The sequence below is a fragment of the Plecotus auritus genome (assembly GCF_963455305.1).
Source record: "Plecotus auritus genome assembly, chromosome: 3".
Taxonomy (NCBI): domain Eukaryota; kingdom Metazoa; phylum Chordata; class Mammalia; order Chiroptera; family Vespertilionidae; genus Plecotus; species Plecotus auritus.
This window is the reverse complement of record NC_137772.1, coordinates 31,223,332-31,242,168: the sequence shown is the minus strand read 5'-3', so window position 1 is coordinate 31,242,168 and position 18,837 is coordinate 31,223,332. Positions and strand designations below refer to the sequence as shown.

The 18,837-nt window shown below is 53.8% G+C and overlaps 1 protein-coding gene across 14 annotated transcripts in view; it reads left to right on the top strand.

Moving 5' to 3' along the window:
- Window positions 1-18,837, top strand: part of MCF2L (MCF.2 cell line derived transforming sequence like) — a 117,183-nt gene that overhangs the window by 41,397 nt on the left and 56,949 nt on the right. For 2 of the 14 annotated variants that reach the window (XM_080661595.1, XM_080661598.1), the window contains exon 1: window positions 1,526-1,831. The exons of the other annotated variants lie outside the window; for them this stretch is intronic. In XM_080661595.1, the coding sequence (XP_080517721.1) occupies window positions 1,759-1,831 (73 nt within the window). In that variant the 5' untranslated portion in view covers window positions 1,526-1,758. Of the gene's footprint in view, window positions 1-1,525; window positions 1,832-18,837 lie in introns of those variants that run through there. 14 annotated transcript variants of the gene reach the window in all.

Genomic DNA, 18,837 nt, shown 5'->3' with positions numbered 1-18,837 from the left:
GGGCATCTGCCGGGGGCCAGGAGACATGAGGCCGAGACTATGCTGGGACAGAGTGGGGAGCATGGGGAATAAATTGGGGTGTGGTTAGGTGGATATCACCGTAGCCCCTCCTCTTCCACGCGGCACCTCCATCCTCCTGTTCAAAAACAACGTCACTTCTCGTAAACAGAGCTTCAGGTCTGACAGCATCTTTCTCAGGATAGTCCTCTTCTCTGGCTGTCCATTACCCATTCGAAGTGCATCTACACTGTGCTAAAAACCCAGGTGTCTTTTGGCACCAGGAGTTCTGCCCAGTGCAATGGGGCAGGGGGCTCGCCAGGGGCTCCAGGCAGGAGGGTAGAGCTGGACTTGGGCCGTCGTGGCCTCTGCAGAAGGTCAGGCCTCAGCCACCCCAAGCAGGCTTCAGGAGCAGGTTGTGCTCCGCAGGGCAGGGACCTGCCGATGCTGTGAGCCGGGGGCCTCGGCGGGTAGGTAATGTGAGTGAAGTCTGGCCACAGGAGGAGCTGGGCTGTAAAGGGCCTTGCCCGCCACCCTAGGAGCTTGTGCCCTGATCTACTTGAATGTCTCGAGGTTCCCAGTCTCTGGGAACACGTTGTAAGAGTTGTGCTCGCAGAACACGTCTGCAGTGTCAGGTTGAGGAGGAGCCATGAGAAAGAAAAGGATGCGAATTATCCAGCAAGCCCAGGTTCAGAACCAGATCATGTGACAGGAACAAAGAGGGGAGGTATGGATCGGGGTAGATGTCAGCTGCTGCTGCTGCAGTGACAGATGCCCCCAATAGTGTGAGCCTGCAGGACTTGGTGGCCTCCACTTGGGTTCTCTGCCAGCGCCCAGGCAGGGGCAAGTGTGTCAACAACATTATAGGCCAATGGCAGGTGTAGGAACAAAGCCTGAAAAGGCTGTGGACACCTGCTCAGTGCTGGCCCTTATGCGTGAGTTTACAGGACTGTCCTCTCCAGTGCCCGGTCCCCTTCCCCACCGCCCCCCCCCCCCCCCCCCCCCGGGCTTCTTCCTGCTCACAATCTTGCCTGCAGACTAGCTGCCTCCTGTCACCTGGGAGCTCGTTAGAATCTCAGTGCCACCCTCCCCCATGGAAGCCTGCACTTTAAGGAGCTCCCCAGGGATCCCTGTCTATAGAGCATCCCCTTTATTCCGTCTTCCACGTTCTCAGCCCCTGGGGGGCGCTCTGTACTCAGCCGCTGAGAACCCTCTGGCACACAGGAATATGCGGCATGCACCCAGCTTTCAAAGGAGCTCAGATGGACAGACACGGAAGAGCAGCATCACGCAGCCGCCTAAGTGTGCAGCTCTGCAGCCTGTCTTCATCCTGGGGAGGTGTCCTGGGGCCAGAAGGTCCAGACCCTGCCCCCGGGTGGCAGCCCCACAGAGCTTAGAGGACTGACAGCGGCTGAGCGCGGGGCTCCTGCAGGGAGGGTCCAGACGGGCGATACAAAGGGCCGCAGCTGCTGCTGCTGCGGGAGCCTCTGTGCCGCTGGAGTCTCAACAGTTAACTGTCGGCAGGCAGAATTAGTGGCCACAGCCGAGGGCTCCTGCTTCGGGGACAGCCAACCAGAGGCCCTGGGGGAGCCGGCAGGCAGGCAGCCCTGCAGAGCACCAGGGGTCCGCGTCCCCGCGGCGGCCAGCTGCGGGCGGCCAGCCCAAAGATGGAGCCTCGCAGCCTTCCTTTGTGCGCCCAGGACGGGCGTTCCTGGAGGCAGGTCGCCGCCTCCTGACGCCGGCGCGCTGGCGGGCGACAGCATGACCTTAAGTCTCATCTCTTTGCTGTCCCAGGACATCTCCAGGCTGTGGCTGCTCCTGAAGACCAGCACAGGTGCGTCAAGCCTGCGCTTTGGCGCTGGCTGTGAATGGAGGGTGTGCAGGGAGAGAGGGGCTGGGGACTTTCTAGGGATGGTAGCCCGTCACCCAATAGGCCAGCTACAGAGAGGAGCTAGGCTCTGTCTACCCGGCCTCGTAAGAGGGATCCAGGCTGGGGTAGAAAGGGGAGTCCTGCTCCAAGGGGTGGGGACGTCTGGCATCGCCAGCTGGTTTGGGGCTGTGGCCGCCTGGCCTCCCTCCCTACCCGGGTTTCTCTGCCCATGGAGTAAAGGTGCACAATCGCCACACTCACCCTGGGAGCTGGAATGGACTCTGGTGGGCTCCTTTGTTCCAGCTTTCCCACAGATGTGCTTGTGGGCCCAGGAAGGGAGCCCAGAGCCTGTGGGTGCAAGGACTGGTCGCTGGCAGTAACTCCGGGACAGAGCTGTCCCGGGCTCCTGTGCACAGTGCACTCCGATCAAGGGCTCTGCAGGTGGCAGGAGTCAGGACTGGACTGGTCAGGCCTGTGGACAGGAGGGGCCCGTCCTGGGGTGGTCTACGTGGGCTTCATTTGCCATCCCTGCTCCCAACTCCGCTGGAGGGTAGGCACTTCCGACTCAGGCCTCCTGCAGACCGAGAACAAAGACCCTGGAGAGGGGCTGGCGTGGGTTTCCTGGCTGTGTTTCTAAGGATGGAACAGTGCTCGTTTTGAAGTGATTTGTCATAGCAGATGCTTCTGCCAAGGATCGATGAATAGTTCCTAAAATAAGGATTTTTGTAAATTTTAATGAATTGGTTCAACCTTAGCCATCAGTGGCAACAGTAAAGATCTAAAGCATCCAGTTTTGCCGAAATCAGTTTGGCTCAGTGGATGGAGCGTTGGTCTGTGGGCTGAAGGGTCCCGGGTTCGATTCCGGTCAGGGGCATGTACTTTGGTTGCGGGCACATCCCCAGTGGGGGGTGTGCAGGAGGCAGCTGATCGATGTTTCTCTCTCATCGATGTTTCTAACTCTCTATTTCTCTCCTTTCCTCTCTGTAAAAAATCAATAAAATATATATATAAAAAAAAAGATCTAAAGCATCCAGTTTTATGATGAAGAGATTGAGTGTGTGAGTATTAACTGAGTGCATGAATTTCCCCAACAGATAAGATTCAGAGCATTACGCTCCCTCAGGTGGCCGCATTGAAAAGCCCAGTCACTCGTTTTTAAGCCCAGGACATAAACAGTTTGTGCGTATAATGAAAAGGGATTGTTTTCATATTTGAAGTCAGTATCACAGTGACAATGCTGGAAGGATCCCTGAAAAGAATGCTTTCTCATTATAGCTGTTGTCTGGAATTTTAGAAATTTCACAGACCAGATGCCTTGCCATCCCATAACCACAGGTACTTGATTGTGGGGAGTCCTCCCTTGTGGCTGTAGGTCATCATTTTAGATGTTCATTTGTTTTCCTAGCTAAATACTAGTTTTAATTCTTACAACTTTCCATTATAAATTCTTAGTGGTTCTTCTAACACATACTTTACTTTTTTAAAGATAAATGTGCTTTCGAATAAATGTCCTGAGGGAGCTTGGTGTAATTAAGGGTTGGAGGGCTTTCTCCTCAGTCTCTAGAAATCATTTGCTGTTTTCTTACCAAAAAAAAAAAAAAAAAATAAAAAAGCATTTGCTAGATTTATGAAGAAACAGACTTGTTGGTGCATGTGATAGTAAATCTTTCTTTCAATGGTACTGCCAGAGGTGTTAGCTCTGTGGAGGGTTGTGTAACTGGCTACTGATTTTCATGAGCGCCTGCTATTTACAAACAAGGTCACGTGCCCCTTCTTTAGTCACTTCTGTTTGGGCTGGATGGGGAGGGAGCCAGATGGGAAGTTTAGCACCTGGCTGGTCAGGAGCTGGGCCCAGAGCACACGGATGATTTTAGATGAAAGTAACGTGGGGGAGACCGCAGACTTATTCGCGGTGGCCAGGGCCACCGAGAACCTGAGCTGAGGAGGATGGCAAGTTTGAACCACGATCTCTTTCCAGGCTCAGATGTCTCCTGTCTTGTCAGTCATGAAATCAATGAGGTTGACAGATGTGCATGACGTGCCACCACCAAACCCTAAGCCACCAACTCACTCTCCATTATACCTCTCCACCCCTCTCCTCTCTGTCTCATCTCTCTCTCTCTCTCTCTCTCTCTCTCTCTCTCTCTCTCTCTCTCTCTCTCTCTCTCTCTGGTTGCCACTCAAATGCTGCAAGTCTCTCCCTGTCTCCTGTGTGTACCTGAGCAGAGCAGGGGCTCCAAGGCCAGGCTCCCAGCAGGACAGTGTCCATGAAGTCCCTATGCCCCTGCTGTGCTCTGTGCCACCCCGTCATGGGGGCCACCTGGGGGAGGCTTATGATGAGATGAGTGTGCCCTCCCGTGGTCCCCTTCACCTGAGCAGCTCGATGCTCTCCACACCGTGTGTCATTGCTTTTGTCGGATGGGGATGTTTTGAGGAAGGTTTATGCAACTTCTTGTTTGTTTTTTAGACTTACAGAATTCTTGGTACTTAGAAAATGGGACTAAGTACGCACACCTACAGTTCAGGGGAGAATTTTGGAGACCTTCTGGAGTGTCCGGAAGGAGCTTGGTGATAGGAACCTCTGTCTTTCCCTGTGTGCTGTGTTCTGTGAGCGGCTTTCTGAGAGCAGCTCTGGACGGAAGGACACGTGAGCACCTGCCCCAGCGTGCCTCCTGCCCCTTGGAGCCAGGAAGAAATGACGTCTATAGAAATTGTTTGCATTGATTTCCCTGATCTTAGAGTTATTGTTTTTATTACATTGACACGTGATTGTTTTAGAATGAGTAAGAAAAGAAAAAAAGCCATCAGAAAAACCTCCTTTATTTCTATACAGCAGTGAGCTCCTGTGGCAGGTGTGTGCGTGTTTTTGTCTATGTGTGTGGTGTGTCTGTGTAATGTAAGTGGTATTGCTGTGTGTGGGGGGGTGTATGGTGTTTTTATCTGTGCGATGTGTCTGTGTAGGTGGTATGTGTGGTGTTTATATGTAGTGTGTGCATGTGTAGCATGTGTGTGAGGTACATAAGCCATACCTGCTACTTCAAAGGAAGCAAAAATGCTGACACCTCAGGACATAAAACTGTGGGACTCTGGGGGGCCAGGTGTTTGGGAACTTTGGCCAGGCTCCTGAAGGGGCCCAGCAGCTGGCTAGTACAACATGCTGTTGGGGGCCCAGCATGGCCGGAAGCTCAGCCCAGAACCAGAGTGAGAGTGGCCGTCATGTCACATACACTGCTCAGGGCTGACATCATCTGCTTTCACTGAAACCCAGAAGTCGGAGCTTTGGGAGAGGAAATGAGACATTGGATTAACTGTGAAGGGTGTGCTTGAGCTGGTGGTTGTCGGGCACACTTAGGATGGTGCTAGTGTTCTTCCCTGCTTTCTCCTCCCTCCCGTCCTCCCACCCTCTGCTCAGGGCCTCTCCGTGGCCATTTGTCTTCAGGGTGGCTGCTTAGGGCTCCCTCCTTGTGGAGAGGTCAGGCTGGCGTGAGCCCCAAGGAGCCCTTGGACTGGCCACAGTGGGCAGCCCTGTTCCCTGTCATCTCTGGGAGCCTGGAATCTCTTGGTGGCTTTCTTACCCGGACCCTGTCCTGACCCCTGAGGATGGCTCATTTCCACCCTGCTGGCTGCACTGCAGGCACAGAGGTGTGCCGGGAGGTGAGGGGGGGGGGGGGTAGGCTCTGCCCAGTGCGGATTAAACACAAACAAATAGCCCAGTCGGCAGGCTCTGCCTAACTGGGCCCGAGGGGAGGTGCTCAGAGGAGGAGCCACACTGTCCATAGAATGGCTCTCTTCTTCAGGGACTTCAGTCCGTGGGCGAGTGTATTTAAGCCGCAGCTTCACTGATTAGCCAGATTTTCTCAGGCAAGGAGAAGGATTTGGAATCAAGACTTATTTCCTTAGGTCAGTGGTCGGCAAACTGCGGCTCGCGAGCCACATGCGGTTTGCCGCTCTGTTGACTAATGAGTTTGCCGACCACTGCCTTAGGTCATCCGTGAATGGTTAGCCCATTGAATGAACAGTGTGAGAAGTGACACCTGGGGCCTGGGAGAGGAAGAGGCATCCCTCTGTGTGGCATTCCAAGGCTGGTTCATGCACCAGCACCCTCTCCCTCAGGCCACTTCCCAGCTCCGTTTTCAGGAGCTCACCAGGCTCTGGAGGTTCCCTTGGGAGGTGGGTGGGGGGGGGAGGGGGGCAGAGTAGGAGGAGCAGGTAGGAGGGGTATGGGGAATGCTGGGTCTGCAATGGCTTGTTTACACTTGAGCCAGCCCTCTGCCCCTGCAGAATGGGACCTCAGCCAGAAATGGGTGATGATGTCACATCTGTGGGCTTGTCAGGGCCACATGAGCTGATTTCCGTGAAATATCAAGCCCAGTCCTGGGACTGGGCAGCAAGTTCATGAAGAGAAATGTTATCAGTAGTGAAAGGTCCACAGGCATCTCTTGCTGAGCCTCCTAGTACAGAGCCTCCAATCAATGCACGAGCTTGGAGAGGGCCTTCCGTCAACACCAGCTGAGTGTGCGCCCTCCCAGTGGCATTCGTGTGGGTTCTCCCTCCACATTACCTGGGCCCCTATCCGCTGGCTTCCTGCTGGCTGGCAGATCTCCATGAATCACCCTCACCCATCCCAGCCTGCCTGGGCACTGAAAATGGACCACACATAGTAGCATATAATAAATCCAAACCCTGATGTGCCCAGGAAGCCTCCGTGTCCGGGCCCTCCACGCCCTAGCACGCCCCACCCCTCACCTGGTTCTGCAGGTCTCGGTCACGGGCCGCTTCTACAGAGAGGCCTCTCAGGGGGAGCCCGGTGAGGCCCTGCGTCTGCTATAAAGTCACAGGCATGACCGCCAGGCAGTGCGGGCAGGGACCAGCCCCTACCTCGCTGCCAGGTGCTCGGCCTCGGAGCTCGTAGCTGGGACTTTGTTGCGATGCTTTGGGACACGATGGGTGAGATGCCTCTAAAAGCAATCAGTGCACTTAGTATTATGATCAACTCCATCTCCCCTGATATTTGCACACAAAAGTAGGTCTGGTGTTCGTCATGCCACCATCCGATTTCTGATCCACTGCTACCAAAGAAAAGTCTGAAGATGTGTTTTCCCATAGCGCGACCAGGAGCTGCCTTTTAACCCTTTCTCTCAAGGCTCCCTTGCACTTATTTCTCACGTTGGCAGCAGGGTGGACATTCAGGCTCCCCAGTCTCCCAGCTTGCTGCTCTTGGGCCATGCCTGTGGCATTTGTGGGGAGCCGCTCCTACCTGCAGATGAGGACACCCTCCTGCCCTGCTCCCCAGCCCAGCCGCTCGGAGAACAAACTTTTGAAACGTTCTCGGGCCAAACCCTTTGGTTGCCAAGCCCACGCAGGTGCACACTTTGCCCCATAGCCATGGAAGCGATGTGGTCTCCTGCCGAATTAGACAGAAATGAGTCTCCTGGCCTGGGAATTTCAAACTGAGAAGTTCCCAGGAAGTGCTATGCTGCCTTCCATCTTGGCTTACCCATCGTCTCCCTTGTGAATGGGAGAGGCCTGTGGCTGGGACAAGCAAGGGCTGCAGCGAGGTCTCAGAGCAGTGAGGGGTGGTTGGAAACCAAGCTCCCTCCCACCTGTTCTGGGCAGTGGTGGAGGGAGTCCTGAGGCACCCAGCAGGTGCTCCGTCTCCCAGCAGGTGCTCAGGGACACCACATCAGGTGTGGGTGCTAAGAAAGCCCTCATCTATGGCTAAAGGGTTACTTCTCAGTTCTCTGCAGGGCCCGAGGTCCCTTGGTCTGAGTGAACTCCCTCAGCCCAGACACAGTGCCTGTCTTGAGCCCAGGGGTGGGCCTGGCCATGGAGCACACAGCCCAGGGCCCCCACTCTGTGAACCCAGGGGGGCACGGCATCGAAGAACTGAGGAGTGAAGAACTGAGTAAGTGAAGTGGCATCATGGAGAGCTGGCTGCCATGGGTGCGTTCTCCCCTCTGCACCGCAGCTCAGCCCCCTCCCCTCTGTGGCTCAGGAGTCCCTGGGATGAGATGTTGCAGCCCTGAGCAGGCCGGCGCAGCTCTGGGAGGCTGTGGCCAGGGGATGGCAGGACCACGATCACAAATGCGCTTGCTGCCGGGCTGGCCTGGCGTCCACGTGCCGCAGCTGCTCCGTGGCCATCTGCACAGGGCTGGTGCCAAGTGCAAGACAGACCTGCATTTCACATCGCCATGTGGGTCCTTGTCTGCACCCATTTCTCTGATCGCCATTGTGGACCTTTAAAACAAAACAGAAACTGTGAACTCAGGAAGTACTGGCCCAGCTGAAGGCTACATTCACGAAGGCCTCGCAGGGAAGAGTTTAATAAATGGGGTGGTTTAGTAGAAACAACAGGCCACACAGCTCTCTTGCCATCTCTCCTGTTGGACATGGCAGCTCCTGTGCTGCGGGAAGCCTCGCCCACCCTGCCGCATCCTACCTGCCTCCCCAGCCTGCCCTGCCTGACTGCTGGGGACACCCACCCGCCTGGATGCCCAGCAGATTACTTCCAGCACCTCCATGAGAAGCTGTCTGCAGGCCTCGGTGGCCCAGCTGGCAAGGGTCGAGTCCTGTGCTCCCAGCTCCATGGCCTGAGCTGCTGTTTAGGGTGCCTGACCTCAACCTTCCTCCTTGCTGAAACCTCACTCTTTGGGGTCCTTAGCCTGTGGAGTGAGCTCCAGGGAGTGCTTCCGGCAGCTGCATGGAGGCGCTCCTCCATGGCTGATCCAGGGGTTGAGGGAGGGGCCTTGCCACCCAGGACACAGAAACGAAGCTGCTGAGGAGAGACAGGAGCAAAGGGTCACGAGAACATGGCCATGCTCATCCTATATCCAACCTCAGTTCCGTCCCAGAGTGTGACAGCTGTGTCCCCGAATCAGATTCTTCGCAGGCACTAGCTCCCTCAGCTCCGAATGCAGAGCTTTGCTCTCGAACAGCCCCCTTAGCAGGTTCCTGAGCAGAGAGGCAGAGCTGAAACCACACTGAACACAGGAGACGGAGCACCTGCTGGGTGCCTCAGGACTCCCTCCACCACTGCCCAGAACAGGTGGGAGGGAGCAGGGACCCCTCAGCTGCTTGGCCCCAAGCCCAGCCCAGCCCCCAGTCCTTCATGACCCGGGCTACGCTGAGAACATGGCCGCATGAAACCCTGTTGTATTTGCGTCTCTTCCTGCCCCTCCCACAGGACAGGTCTCTGGACCTCTGCCCATCGGATAGCCAGCTATTCTGGGATGTGGCAACTGATGTGTCCCTGTCCAGCAGGGCAGGTGCCCGGTCAGTGTGAGCCCACTCAGTGGCCATCAGAGCAAGACCGACATTCAGAGGCTGAGGCCCAAGAGCCAGAGTGCCCAGGGAAGGAGGGGGAGAGAGACAGAGAGAGGCTTTCACGTCTGCCCAGGACTGGCCTCTCCTCCTTGAGCCCAGGGATGCAAGACCCTGCGGGTCTGTACTGTGGGAATGCACCCTGCAGGGGCCGGGCTGGATCTTGTCCACGTGTCTGCTCAGAGACCCTGGAGCAGTGAACGCCCTGTGCTGGGCACAGCACCTGCAGGCACCCATGGCCCAGAAGGTGCAGCCTGGTGCCCACTGCCTTAAACAGGTGCAGATCCCGAAGTCCCCTTGTTGGATGATCCCTCTGTAGGCAGCCCAGCCCTGTGGTGGTGTGGCGAGAGCTGAGTCCCCACGGGAGCTGTGACCAGAGGCAGCAGAACCTAGAGCCAGCGTGCATTCACCCTGCAGGAGAGAGAGAGCAGGAGCTGAAAGAGGAGAGGGCCGGCTGAGGTCTCCAGACTCTGGAAGGACCTGCCTCCTTCGCCCGGTCCTTCTGTGAGGAGCCCACCCAGCCCCGTGCTGCCTCCAGACGTGGTTCTTGGGCATTTTGGCCTCGGCCCCTTTCCACTGTGAGTTCTCTGCTCAGGATTGTAGAAAGCTTTGTGTTAGATTATTTACCATATTAGAAATTAAAACCAATTTTAAAATATCAAATTAAATAAAAATAACAATGATAAAGCCAATATGGTAGCACAAGTAACATTTTAAATGAAAAAATAACTGTATTATCCAGAACAAACTAAAAAGTGTGAAAGTAGTGCCATTGTTTTGAATTTTGCACATGTCCCTGATCTCTGACAAGATGGGATTTGTGACTGCTTTCCTGCAGCTGGATGGTACCATGGTATGCGATTGCTAGAAAGATCCACGCTCTGGTAGGGATGAGGGGAAAGGCAAAACTCTTCGTAGTATTATGAAAGTGGCATCTCCTTGTGGAGCCCTGAAGGAGCCATTGACTGAAATGGCTTTTTCTTTCTTCTTTTTTTTAAGGCTTTTATTTACTAGAGGCCTGGTGCACGAAATTCATGCACAGGGATGGTCCCTAGGCCTGGCCTGCGATCAGGGCCATCTTCCCCGGCTGCCTGCAGTTGGCCCCGCCCCCCACTGCCACCCACCCCCAGTTCCCTATTCTCCATCAAGTGACCAGGGCCTACGGGCTGGGGGCAGCTCCTGCATTGAGCATCTGCCCCCTGGTGGTCATAGCGACCAGTTATTCCACCGTTAGGTCGATTAGCATATTACCCTTTTATTATATAGGACTAGAGGCCCAGTGCACGAAATTTGCTAGCAGCTGCCAGGGCCTTCCTTCATTCCGTGCCGCCCCCTGGTGGTCAGTGCACATCACAGCGAGCAATCGAATTCCCGGTCAGTCGAACTCCTGAGGGGACACTGTGCATATTAGGCTTTTATACATATAGATTTTTTGTTAATCCTCACCTGAGGATATTTTTCCATTGATTTTTAGAGAGAGTAGAAGGGAGGGGGAGAGACAGAGAGAGAGAAACATTGATGTGAGAGAAACACATGGATTGGTTGCCTCTCACATGCTCCCTGACCAGGGCTGGAGATCAAGCCTGCAACCAAGGTATGTGCCCTTAACCAGAAATTGAACCCAGGACCCTTCAGCCAAGGGACAATGCTATATCCACTGAGCCAAAATAGCTAGGGCTGAAATAGCTTTTTCTTAAAAACCAAACCAAAGTCAAACTGTAGGGGTGATGTATGCTGGCCAGGGCATAGCGCAGACTGTCCATGCCCAGGTGTTAGTAACAATTAATACCCACCACATGCCAGACACCATGCTGGAGGTATCCACTGAGTATACAAGCCACCCTGGGAGCTGGATGCCATGATCATCCCAATTTTACAGATGAAGAGCAGCTCAGAGAGGTTAAGTAACATGCCCAAGGTCACACAGCCCCAACTGCCTTCAGAGCTCTGGCCCACTTCCTGGGAAACCAAGGATCCCTGTGGATAAGAGGTGACTTCAGCGAAGGAAAATGCAGCCTCTGGGCTCCAGTCCCTCATTGAAGCAACTCAGAAGATTGCACAGAGGCGAGAGCAGTTCTGAAGACAGCTTGCCTCTGTGACCCAGGAGACAATGTGTAATCAGTGTTCAGGTTTAAAGACACTTACAGTTAACGCTCTGGGGAGCCCCGGCCTGAGCTGCAGCAGCAGTGGCAAAGGCAATCGCCATCACTGACAGCATTCTCCTCTCTGCCCACAGCAGGGAAAGCCGGCTTAAGATCTTGAATACATATCTACCAACAACTGAATTTAAAAAACAAAACTAATAAGTAGAACAGAAGCAGAGCCATGGACACAAAGAACATGTTGACAGTTGCCAGATGGGAGGGGCTTGGGGGGATGGGTGAAAAAGGTGAAGGGTTTAAGAAGAACAGGTTGGTTGTTACAGAATAGTCATGGGGATGTAAAGTACAGCATAGGGAACATAGTCAATAAACCTATATAATAAAAGCTTAGTATGTTAAGTGTTCAGTTGTCCGGTCATTCGTTCAACCAATCAAAGCATAATATGCTAATGATATGCTAAGGCTGCTCAACCTCTCACTATGACGTGCACTGACCACCAGGGGGCAGACGCTCCGACCAGTAGGTTAGCTTGCTGCTGGGGTCCGGCTGATTGGGACTGAGCAAAAAGGGCCAGACATGCCCTGGAGCCCTCCCGTGGTCCCTCCCCAGCTGGCCAACCTCTCATGTCCCTTCCCGGCCCCGATCGTGTACTGGTGGGGTCCCTCAGCCTGGCCTGTGCCCTCTTGCAATCTGGGACCCCTCAGGGGATGTCAAAGAGCCAGTTTTGGCCCAATCCCGCAGGCCAGGCCGAGAGACCCCATTGGTGCATGAATTCGATGATCACCTAGTAAGTTATGTAATGTCTAATCACTAGGGTGTACACCTGAAACTAATACAATAATGTATGTCAACTATAAATAAAACATTTAAAAATGATTTTTTAAAAAAGAAATCTACTTGGACTTTAAAGAAGAATTGATACAAAATTATGATGAGATTATTTAAAAAGCCTCTGCTAGTTGCTAAGTATTTCTTTAACTGTTGATGCAAGGGTAAGGGACTCAGGAAATCAAATGAGGACCTGACAACCCACTCTGGTCACGTGAGGGAGGCACCAGACTCTCAGCTTGTTTCTGTTACTTTGCACTTTCTCCATGGCTGTCTGTCACACCAAGCGTCCCCCTCCTCCGCCCCACATTAGAAATGCCCCCTCTTAGCATCACTATTTCCGAAACCCCATTTCCCAAGAGACACCCACCATGATGCTGCCTCAGACTGGCTGACACCCTTGCCCCTCTCTTCTTTAAGGTGCTGCATCTAGAACCTCCTCCCCCCACCCGGCCCCCATCACTGCTGTGTGGTTTCAGGCAAGCCTCTCAACCTCTCTGTGCCTTAGTTTGCTCATCCAAAAAATAGTATAATACTCTTCCATCTTTTGGTTTGTTGTGACAATTAAATGCATGAATACATAAAAGATATTTTAGTCATAGTTGTACTCGACTGCTATTTCTGTTACGATTAAAGACTTTCTATGTGAGCCAATTAAAATGTAATTTAGTTGCTCCAGACAGCCTATAAGGGTAAGAAGTTCTTGCATTTCTCCTATACTTCCCATTATGCCAGCTGGTCATAGTGTAGATGTCCAAGACATACTTGCTTCCTTGACTGATTGAAGACCTCGGTGGGGTTGGGGGTTTTGTTTTTGTTTTTACTTTCATCTGTGCTGTTGGCTCAGTGAGTGCTTGTGTTTAAATCTCATTTAAGAGTTTTTCTCTGCTTTAATAAGCTACCTAGAATAGCACTTCCCCAAGTACGTTATTTTCAACATTAATTCTGCAGTAGTTAGGAGCTGTTATCCACTCTTCCCAAATCTGCCACCAGTTAAGTTTCCTGGAGTTTCCACAAAGGAAGGTTTGTCTGTGGTGCTTCCCACGTGTGTTTGACTACGGAGCCCTTCTCTCCCTGACATGGAGGAGGGCTCCTTGGAACATGCAGACAAACCATCTTCTGGGAGTTTGACCCCGGAAGCCCCGGGAGTGGGAGCTGGGGCCCCTGGAAAAATGCTCCTCGCTGGTTAGGATAGCCCGGCAGACTGTGGCCGGGCAGCTCACTGGCCTTGGCCTGCGTGGCGGCTTCATGTGCTTAGGCAGGCTGCCCAGAGCCTGTGTTAGGGAGGATGCTGAGGCTTGCTGGAGCCAGCATGGGGCGGGATGGAGTAGAGAACACCTAATGCATTCAAGAGAGACTTACTGTCAATTCTGCGTGTGTGCTTAGTGAGGCTGCCAGGTGATTCCTGCGCAGGTGTGAGCTACAGGCATGTTGGGCGCGTGGGCACACAGCCTTGGAAGAGGCAATTCTGGAGACTACACTGTGTGGAGTTTGACGGGGCCTCCAGGGTGCACAGCTTTAGCTGCACAAGTAGCACACACTGGGGTCCCGTCCAGCCAGTTCTGCGTGGTGGACGGACCCCCAGAATCCTCACTGGAGAGTGGGATGGCTCCAGCTTGAGTGCGTCTGGCTTCCTGATTTCCTCCACCCAGATGCATGTGAACCAACACTGCTTGGTGGTGGGAGGTGCTTTTTCTTGATGACAATTTCAGTCAAGCACCTTTTCTTATGGGGTCTTTTATTTTAAACTAGAGGCCTGGTGCACGAAATTTGTGCACTGGAGGGGGGTCCCTCAGCCCGGCCTGCGCCCTCTCGCAGTCTGGGACCCCTGGGGATCGGGCCTAAGCCAGCAGGCAGACATCCCTGTCACAGTCCAGGGCTCTCACAGTCTGGGACCCCTCGTTCCTTGCCACCCTCCTGCAGTGGAGGCAGGAGAGGTTCCCACCACTGCGCTCGCCAGCCGTGAGCCCGGCTTCTGGCTGAGTGGCGCTCCCCCTGTGGGAGCGCACTGACCACCAGGAGGCAGTTCCTACGTTGAGCGTCTGCCCCTGGTGTTCAGTGCGCGTCATAGCAACTGGTTGTTCTGCCGGTTGTTCCGCCGTTTGGTCAATTTGCATATTAGGATTTTATTATATAGGATTTGTAAGGACTTGCTTTCTGAGATTAGGAAATCAGGGAGAACGTTTGGTGCACTGAGTGGGTTAATGATGCTTTGCACATGATGTGAAATATGTATGCCTAATTCAATAATAACTCAGGATGTGCTGTGTATGAGCGTTCAGCTGCCCAAATAGTGTAGGCCTCAAACATCTCGAGTGGCTAGATCATAGAACCCTCCACACAGATTATAAATAGAATTGGAGACGCCGCTCCTGTCCAGACGACAAGGACTCAACAGCTGGCAGAGGAGGCATCCATCCCACCCTGGACGCAGGGCTCCAAATGGGGTGTGGTTGGAGCTAGCGGCCTCCCTTGTTCTGTCCGCACGCACTTTGCTCTTGGCTTGGAGATTCCTGGCATGGGCTTGGTGAAATAGGAATCCCACCCAGGGGAGCTGGGGAAATAGCTGCACTTGACTCTCCACCCTGGACTTTGGAAAGAGATCACTATTTTATTTTGAGTAAAAATAAGCAAAAGCCAGATACAAAGAAGAGAATTAGCACATAAGAGACTTGGCGGCCCAGGGCCTCTCACCAGCTGCTGACCCCTTTGCAGGAGCCTTTCTTGGGCTCCTGTGTCCCTGTGAGCAAGGTCCAAGGTCAGCCGGAAACAGCAGGGACCAGCCTTTGAACTAGAATTCAGGGCTCCTGTCAGCACTGGGGCTCACTGAAGCTGGGACATGTGCCACCTGTTTGGTGGATTTTCAGGGCCCTGCAAGTTCTACCTCTGCTCCAGCCCTGTCACTGTGTGTTCCCTCTCCACCTCCGGAGGCCACCGGTGAGCAGAGCCGAGGCTCAGAATGCCCCTTTGAGTGGCCGGGAATGGGTGAGGTGCTGCCCACCTCCATTACAAAATTGTCCTACAGTCAATTTGCAAGAGGAAGTTTGCTGCAACAGTCTAATTGTGTTCAGACGAAAAGATCTGAGGGTGAAAGTATAATGCCACCCCTGGACTCTAAGATTGCTGCCCAACCCAGGCAGGATTCAGGTAACAGTTTTGTGGGCATACAGTTCAGCTGCTGAGGTGTCTCCTTCTTTGTCCTCATCTAGACTGAGCAGGGTCCCAGGCCAGGTAAGACCTCGTGAGTCAGGGATCATTCCCACTGAAGGGCTAAGCAGGCTGTTCGTCCCCCGCCGTGCCCCAGACAGGGCAGCCTTCCCCGATGGGCTCCCAGACCCAGCCCCCCCCGTCCTGAGCACCCTGTTGGGGGTCAGAAGAGAAGCACCGTCTTCTCCCACCCTGTACCCCTCCGACTCAAGGCCCTTCTTAACCTCTCTCCTCAAAAGTGACTCTGTGATGGGCTAATTGGCTGGGAGTCTCCACTTACGTCTGGGCCGAGACAGGAATGCTGGAAGCGGGGCGCTATCTGTAAGGCATTGTGCTCTCACAGAGATGTTCTGTAAAGGAGCTGGGCCCTGCCTGACCCTTTTATTGAACTGGCGGGCGGGGTGACCCCACTTCCTGTCCCAGACGTCTGATATTGGAGCGGCCAGGCGCACACACAGTGAAGGAGGCACGCAGGGGCTAAGGCTCACTTTTGTCACCATCAAGCACCTCCGTGTCCTTCTGAACCAGTGGCCACGGCACAACTCCTTCACAAAATTAAACACGTTGGACAAGGGCCTTGAAAAAACACGGTCAGCACAAAGGGCAAAATCGCCCTGTCCTGGAGTGAGAACGACGCTGCGGGAAGGGGGAGACAGGACACATTGTCCAGAGCCCATTGTCCCAGGGGCGCCATAGGACGAACTCCATCCAGATCCTGGGCCTTATCCCAGGTGGGAAACATTTCCCATTATTCTCAGCTTTCTGAGGAGCGGCCAGTGACCACTTACATGTGGATGCTTTGGAGAGAATCCCTCTGTATGCCCCTACCTTTGTGCAGTTTCCACAGAACAGCCCCATTTTTCAAACCTAAAATGGGGCACTGGATCTGGGGTGCAATAGTAGAGTCAGTTCTGCCCCAGGAAGTTCACAAGTGTTGGTTGCAACAGCTGGGCGGCGGGGTAACGCCTCGCAACAGTCGGCAGTCTGGGTCTCTGTGCCCCATGCAGCCTGCCACCCATCAGAAATTCTGGAACCAGCCTATGTGCAAGCCAGGAAGGACTTTGCCGGATTAGATTCCAAATGATGCCCTGGGAAGCCATTCTCTCCTTCTCCTCTTGCTACATTTGCTCAGCATATTGTTCTTTGAGCTCCTTCCATGGGAGCTGATGAGCTGGGCCCTGGAGGTAGGGCAGCTGTAAGTTGTGAGCATAGTGGGTGCTGATGGGATGCTATGAGGCCCCGTCCAGGCCAGGAACCTCCCTGAAGAATGACATCTTGGCCTGCAATTGAGTGAGATTAGACAGGCGAACAGAGAAGCATTATAGAGGGGACAGCTTGTGCAAAGGCCCTGAGGCTGGAGGGGCCTTGGTCCCTTTCAGAAAATCTAAGAATATGAGGGTGGGCATCGCCTGAAGAAGAAGAAGGTAGGTGAGTCAGCCCCATAGACGTCCCTCAGTGGAGCCAAATCCACATGAACAGTGGTCCAGCACTGAGACGGTCACTGTCACAGAAGGCACAGAAGGGTCAGTAATACCAGCTCTGTCTCCAGCACCTGGGAAAGCCGTCTGCCATCAGGGTGAGCCGGCCAGAGAATAGACAGCCCATGGTGTCCATAGGGAGCTTCGGAATGTGAGAGTTTGCTGCTGAGAGGAAGGGCTACTTCAAGCCTCTGCCATTCAGAATCAAGTTAAGAGTGACTGTAGAAATGCCCACCGTCAGAGGCCTTGACATTCACCGTTTTCTCTCTTCGTGAGCTGGTGAAGCCTGGAAGTTGAGTGCTGGTGGGATTCAGGATCCAGGGCAAGGTCACATGGATGCTTGTCACTGATGCTGGGTCCCCACTTGGTAAAGGACTGGCCAGCTCCGTGTCTGCACTATTTCCCGCGGCCCCCGGGACGTCTCCAGGCTTCTGGGAGACCCTTAGTTCCCAGTGGCATGGTCCTCCCAGGGCTGCAGAGGTGGAATGTGAGGAAAAGGAGCACTCGTTTCAGATGTGATCGTGTGGTTATTCCTCCTGTGGGGAGAAGAAAACAGCAATGCAAAACCTAGACTTCCCAGCTGCCGCATGCATCGCACCTAACTCGTGCCAAATACATGAGGCGTAGACAGTCTTAAGCCGCCTCGTCTGGAATTAAAGATAGATATTCCAAGCTCCCTTGGAGCAATGATTTTCAACCCTGTTTTTCTCCCTCAAAAGAAAGCCATTGCTGAGACATCGAAGTGCATGCTGGGAAATGCCATCCATGCCACCAAGCCATCCAGGGGAAGCCCAGCACAGCGCCTGACGTTTTGAGTTTACTGTTGTTCTTTTCCTGACCCGAGTGCTGCTCCCTCTGTGGGGCCCTAGCAGGCCCAGTTGCCCTCGCCCTCGTCACTTCCTCCTCCACACGGGCAGTCGAGGGGCCAGCCCGTGGTGGCGGTTGGCAGTTCCACACATGACACAGCCAGGATCTTCGGGACCCGCCTCTGCTTTCGTGTGTCGCCTGTTTCCACTTGCTTGTTTGCAAGACCAGAAGAACAGGATTTAAGGCTGATCTGTGCAGATAGCATTTCGCTTCCTCCCCAGGAATTTTCAGGGTAAAAGATCTCCATGACCCATATTTCCAGGCTGTTCATGGCCCGGGTCTCAAACTGGGTCTAGAAGAATTGACCTCTTAGGCCATTTGCAAGGCATCACCGTGAGTCCTGAGTCTCTTTAGACAAAGGGTGTTAATGTTCAAGACTGCAGACCTGACTGTACAGCGGGGGTCTGTGACGTGAGACATTGGCTATAAACACATGCTAGCTGGCCTGGCATTGACAGAAATGCAGAAGACACAGAGCACGCCCAACACTTTAGTCCACCTGTGACACCCCAGCATCACACACCAGGCAGTGACCTCACATCTTCAGTCAGTCCCTAGGTTTTCCCCTAGAGTCTTGCGAAACCATCTTGCTCCTCGTTGATGGCACCAGGGCGTGGCTAGAGGTGCTGCCAGTTTACTCCCAATCCCCTGATCTAGAACTTGCAGCCTGCAGCCTGCTAAGCTGTTTCTCCTCTCAGCACCAGGCTGGGGGACTTGGCTCAACACCCTCCTCAGGGTCATTGTCAGGCCGGTGGTGAGGCCCCACGCATGTGTGTGTTTGCAGGCTGCGGACCCACTACAGGGGCCAGGTTTCCTCTCTGATTAGCAAGTCCTTGAATAGGCAACAGGTAAGGGCCCCAGGGGTTGCCTGGATCACTTCCAAAACATGGGTGGGGAGAGATTCCCAGAACAAAGCGTGTCTGTTTTCAGGGCTGCTCATTGACTACTGGTCGTAGGAGTCAGCCCTCCAGCTTCCAGCCCTTCCCCTTTCCTGGTGTCTCCCCTTCTGCCTGCATGTCCCTCTCCGTCCCCCTCTCCCCGCCCGCCCTCCTCTCTCTCTGCCTTTCTCTATGCCTCTGACACACACCACATTTTAAATATTGATGAATCACTCAGCACATTGCTTTCTGTGCTCTGAGAAACAAAGGTTTCTGCGTATTGGAAACT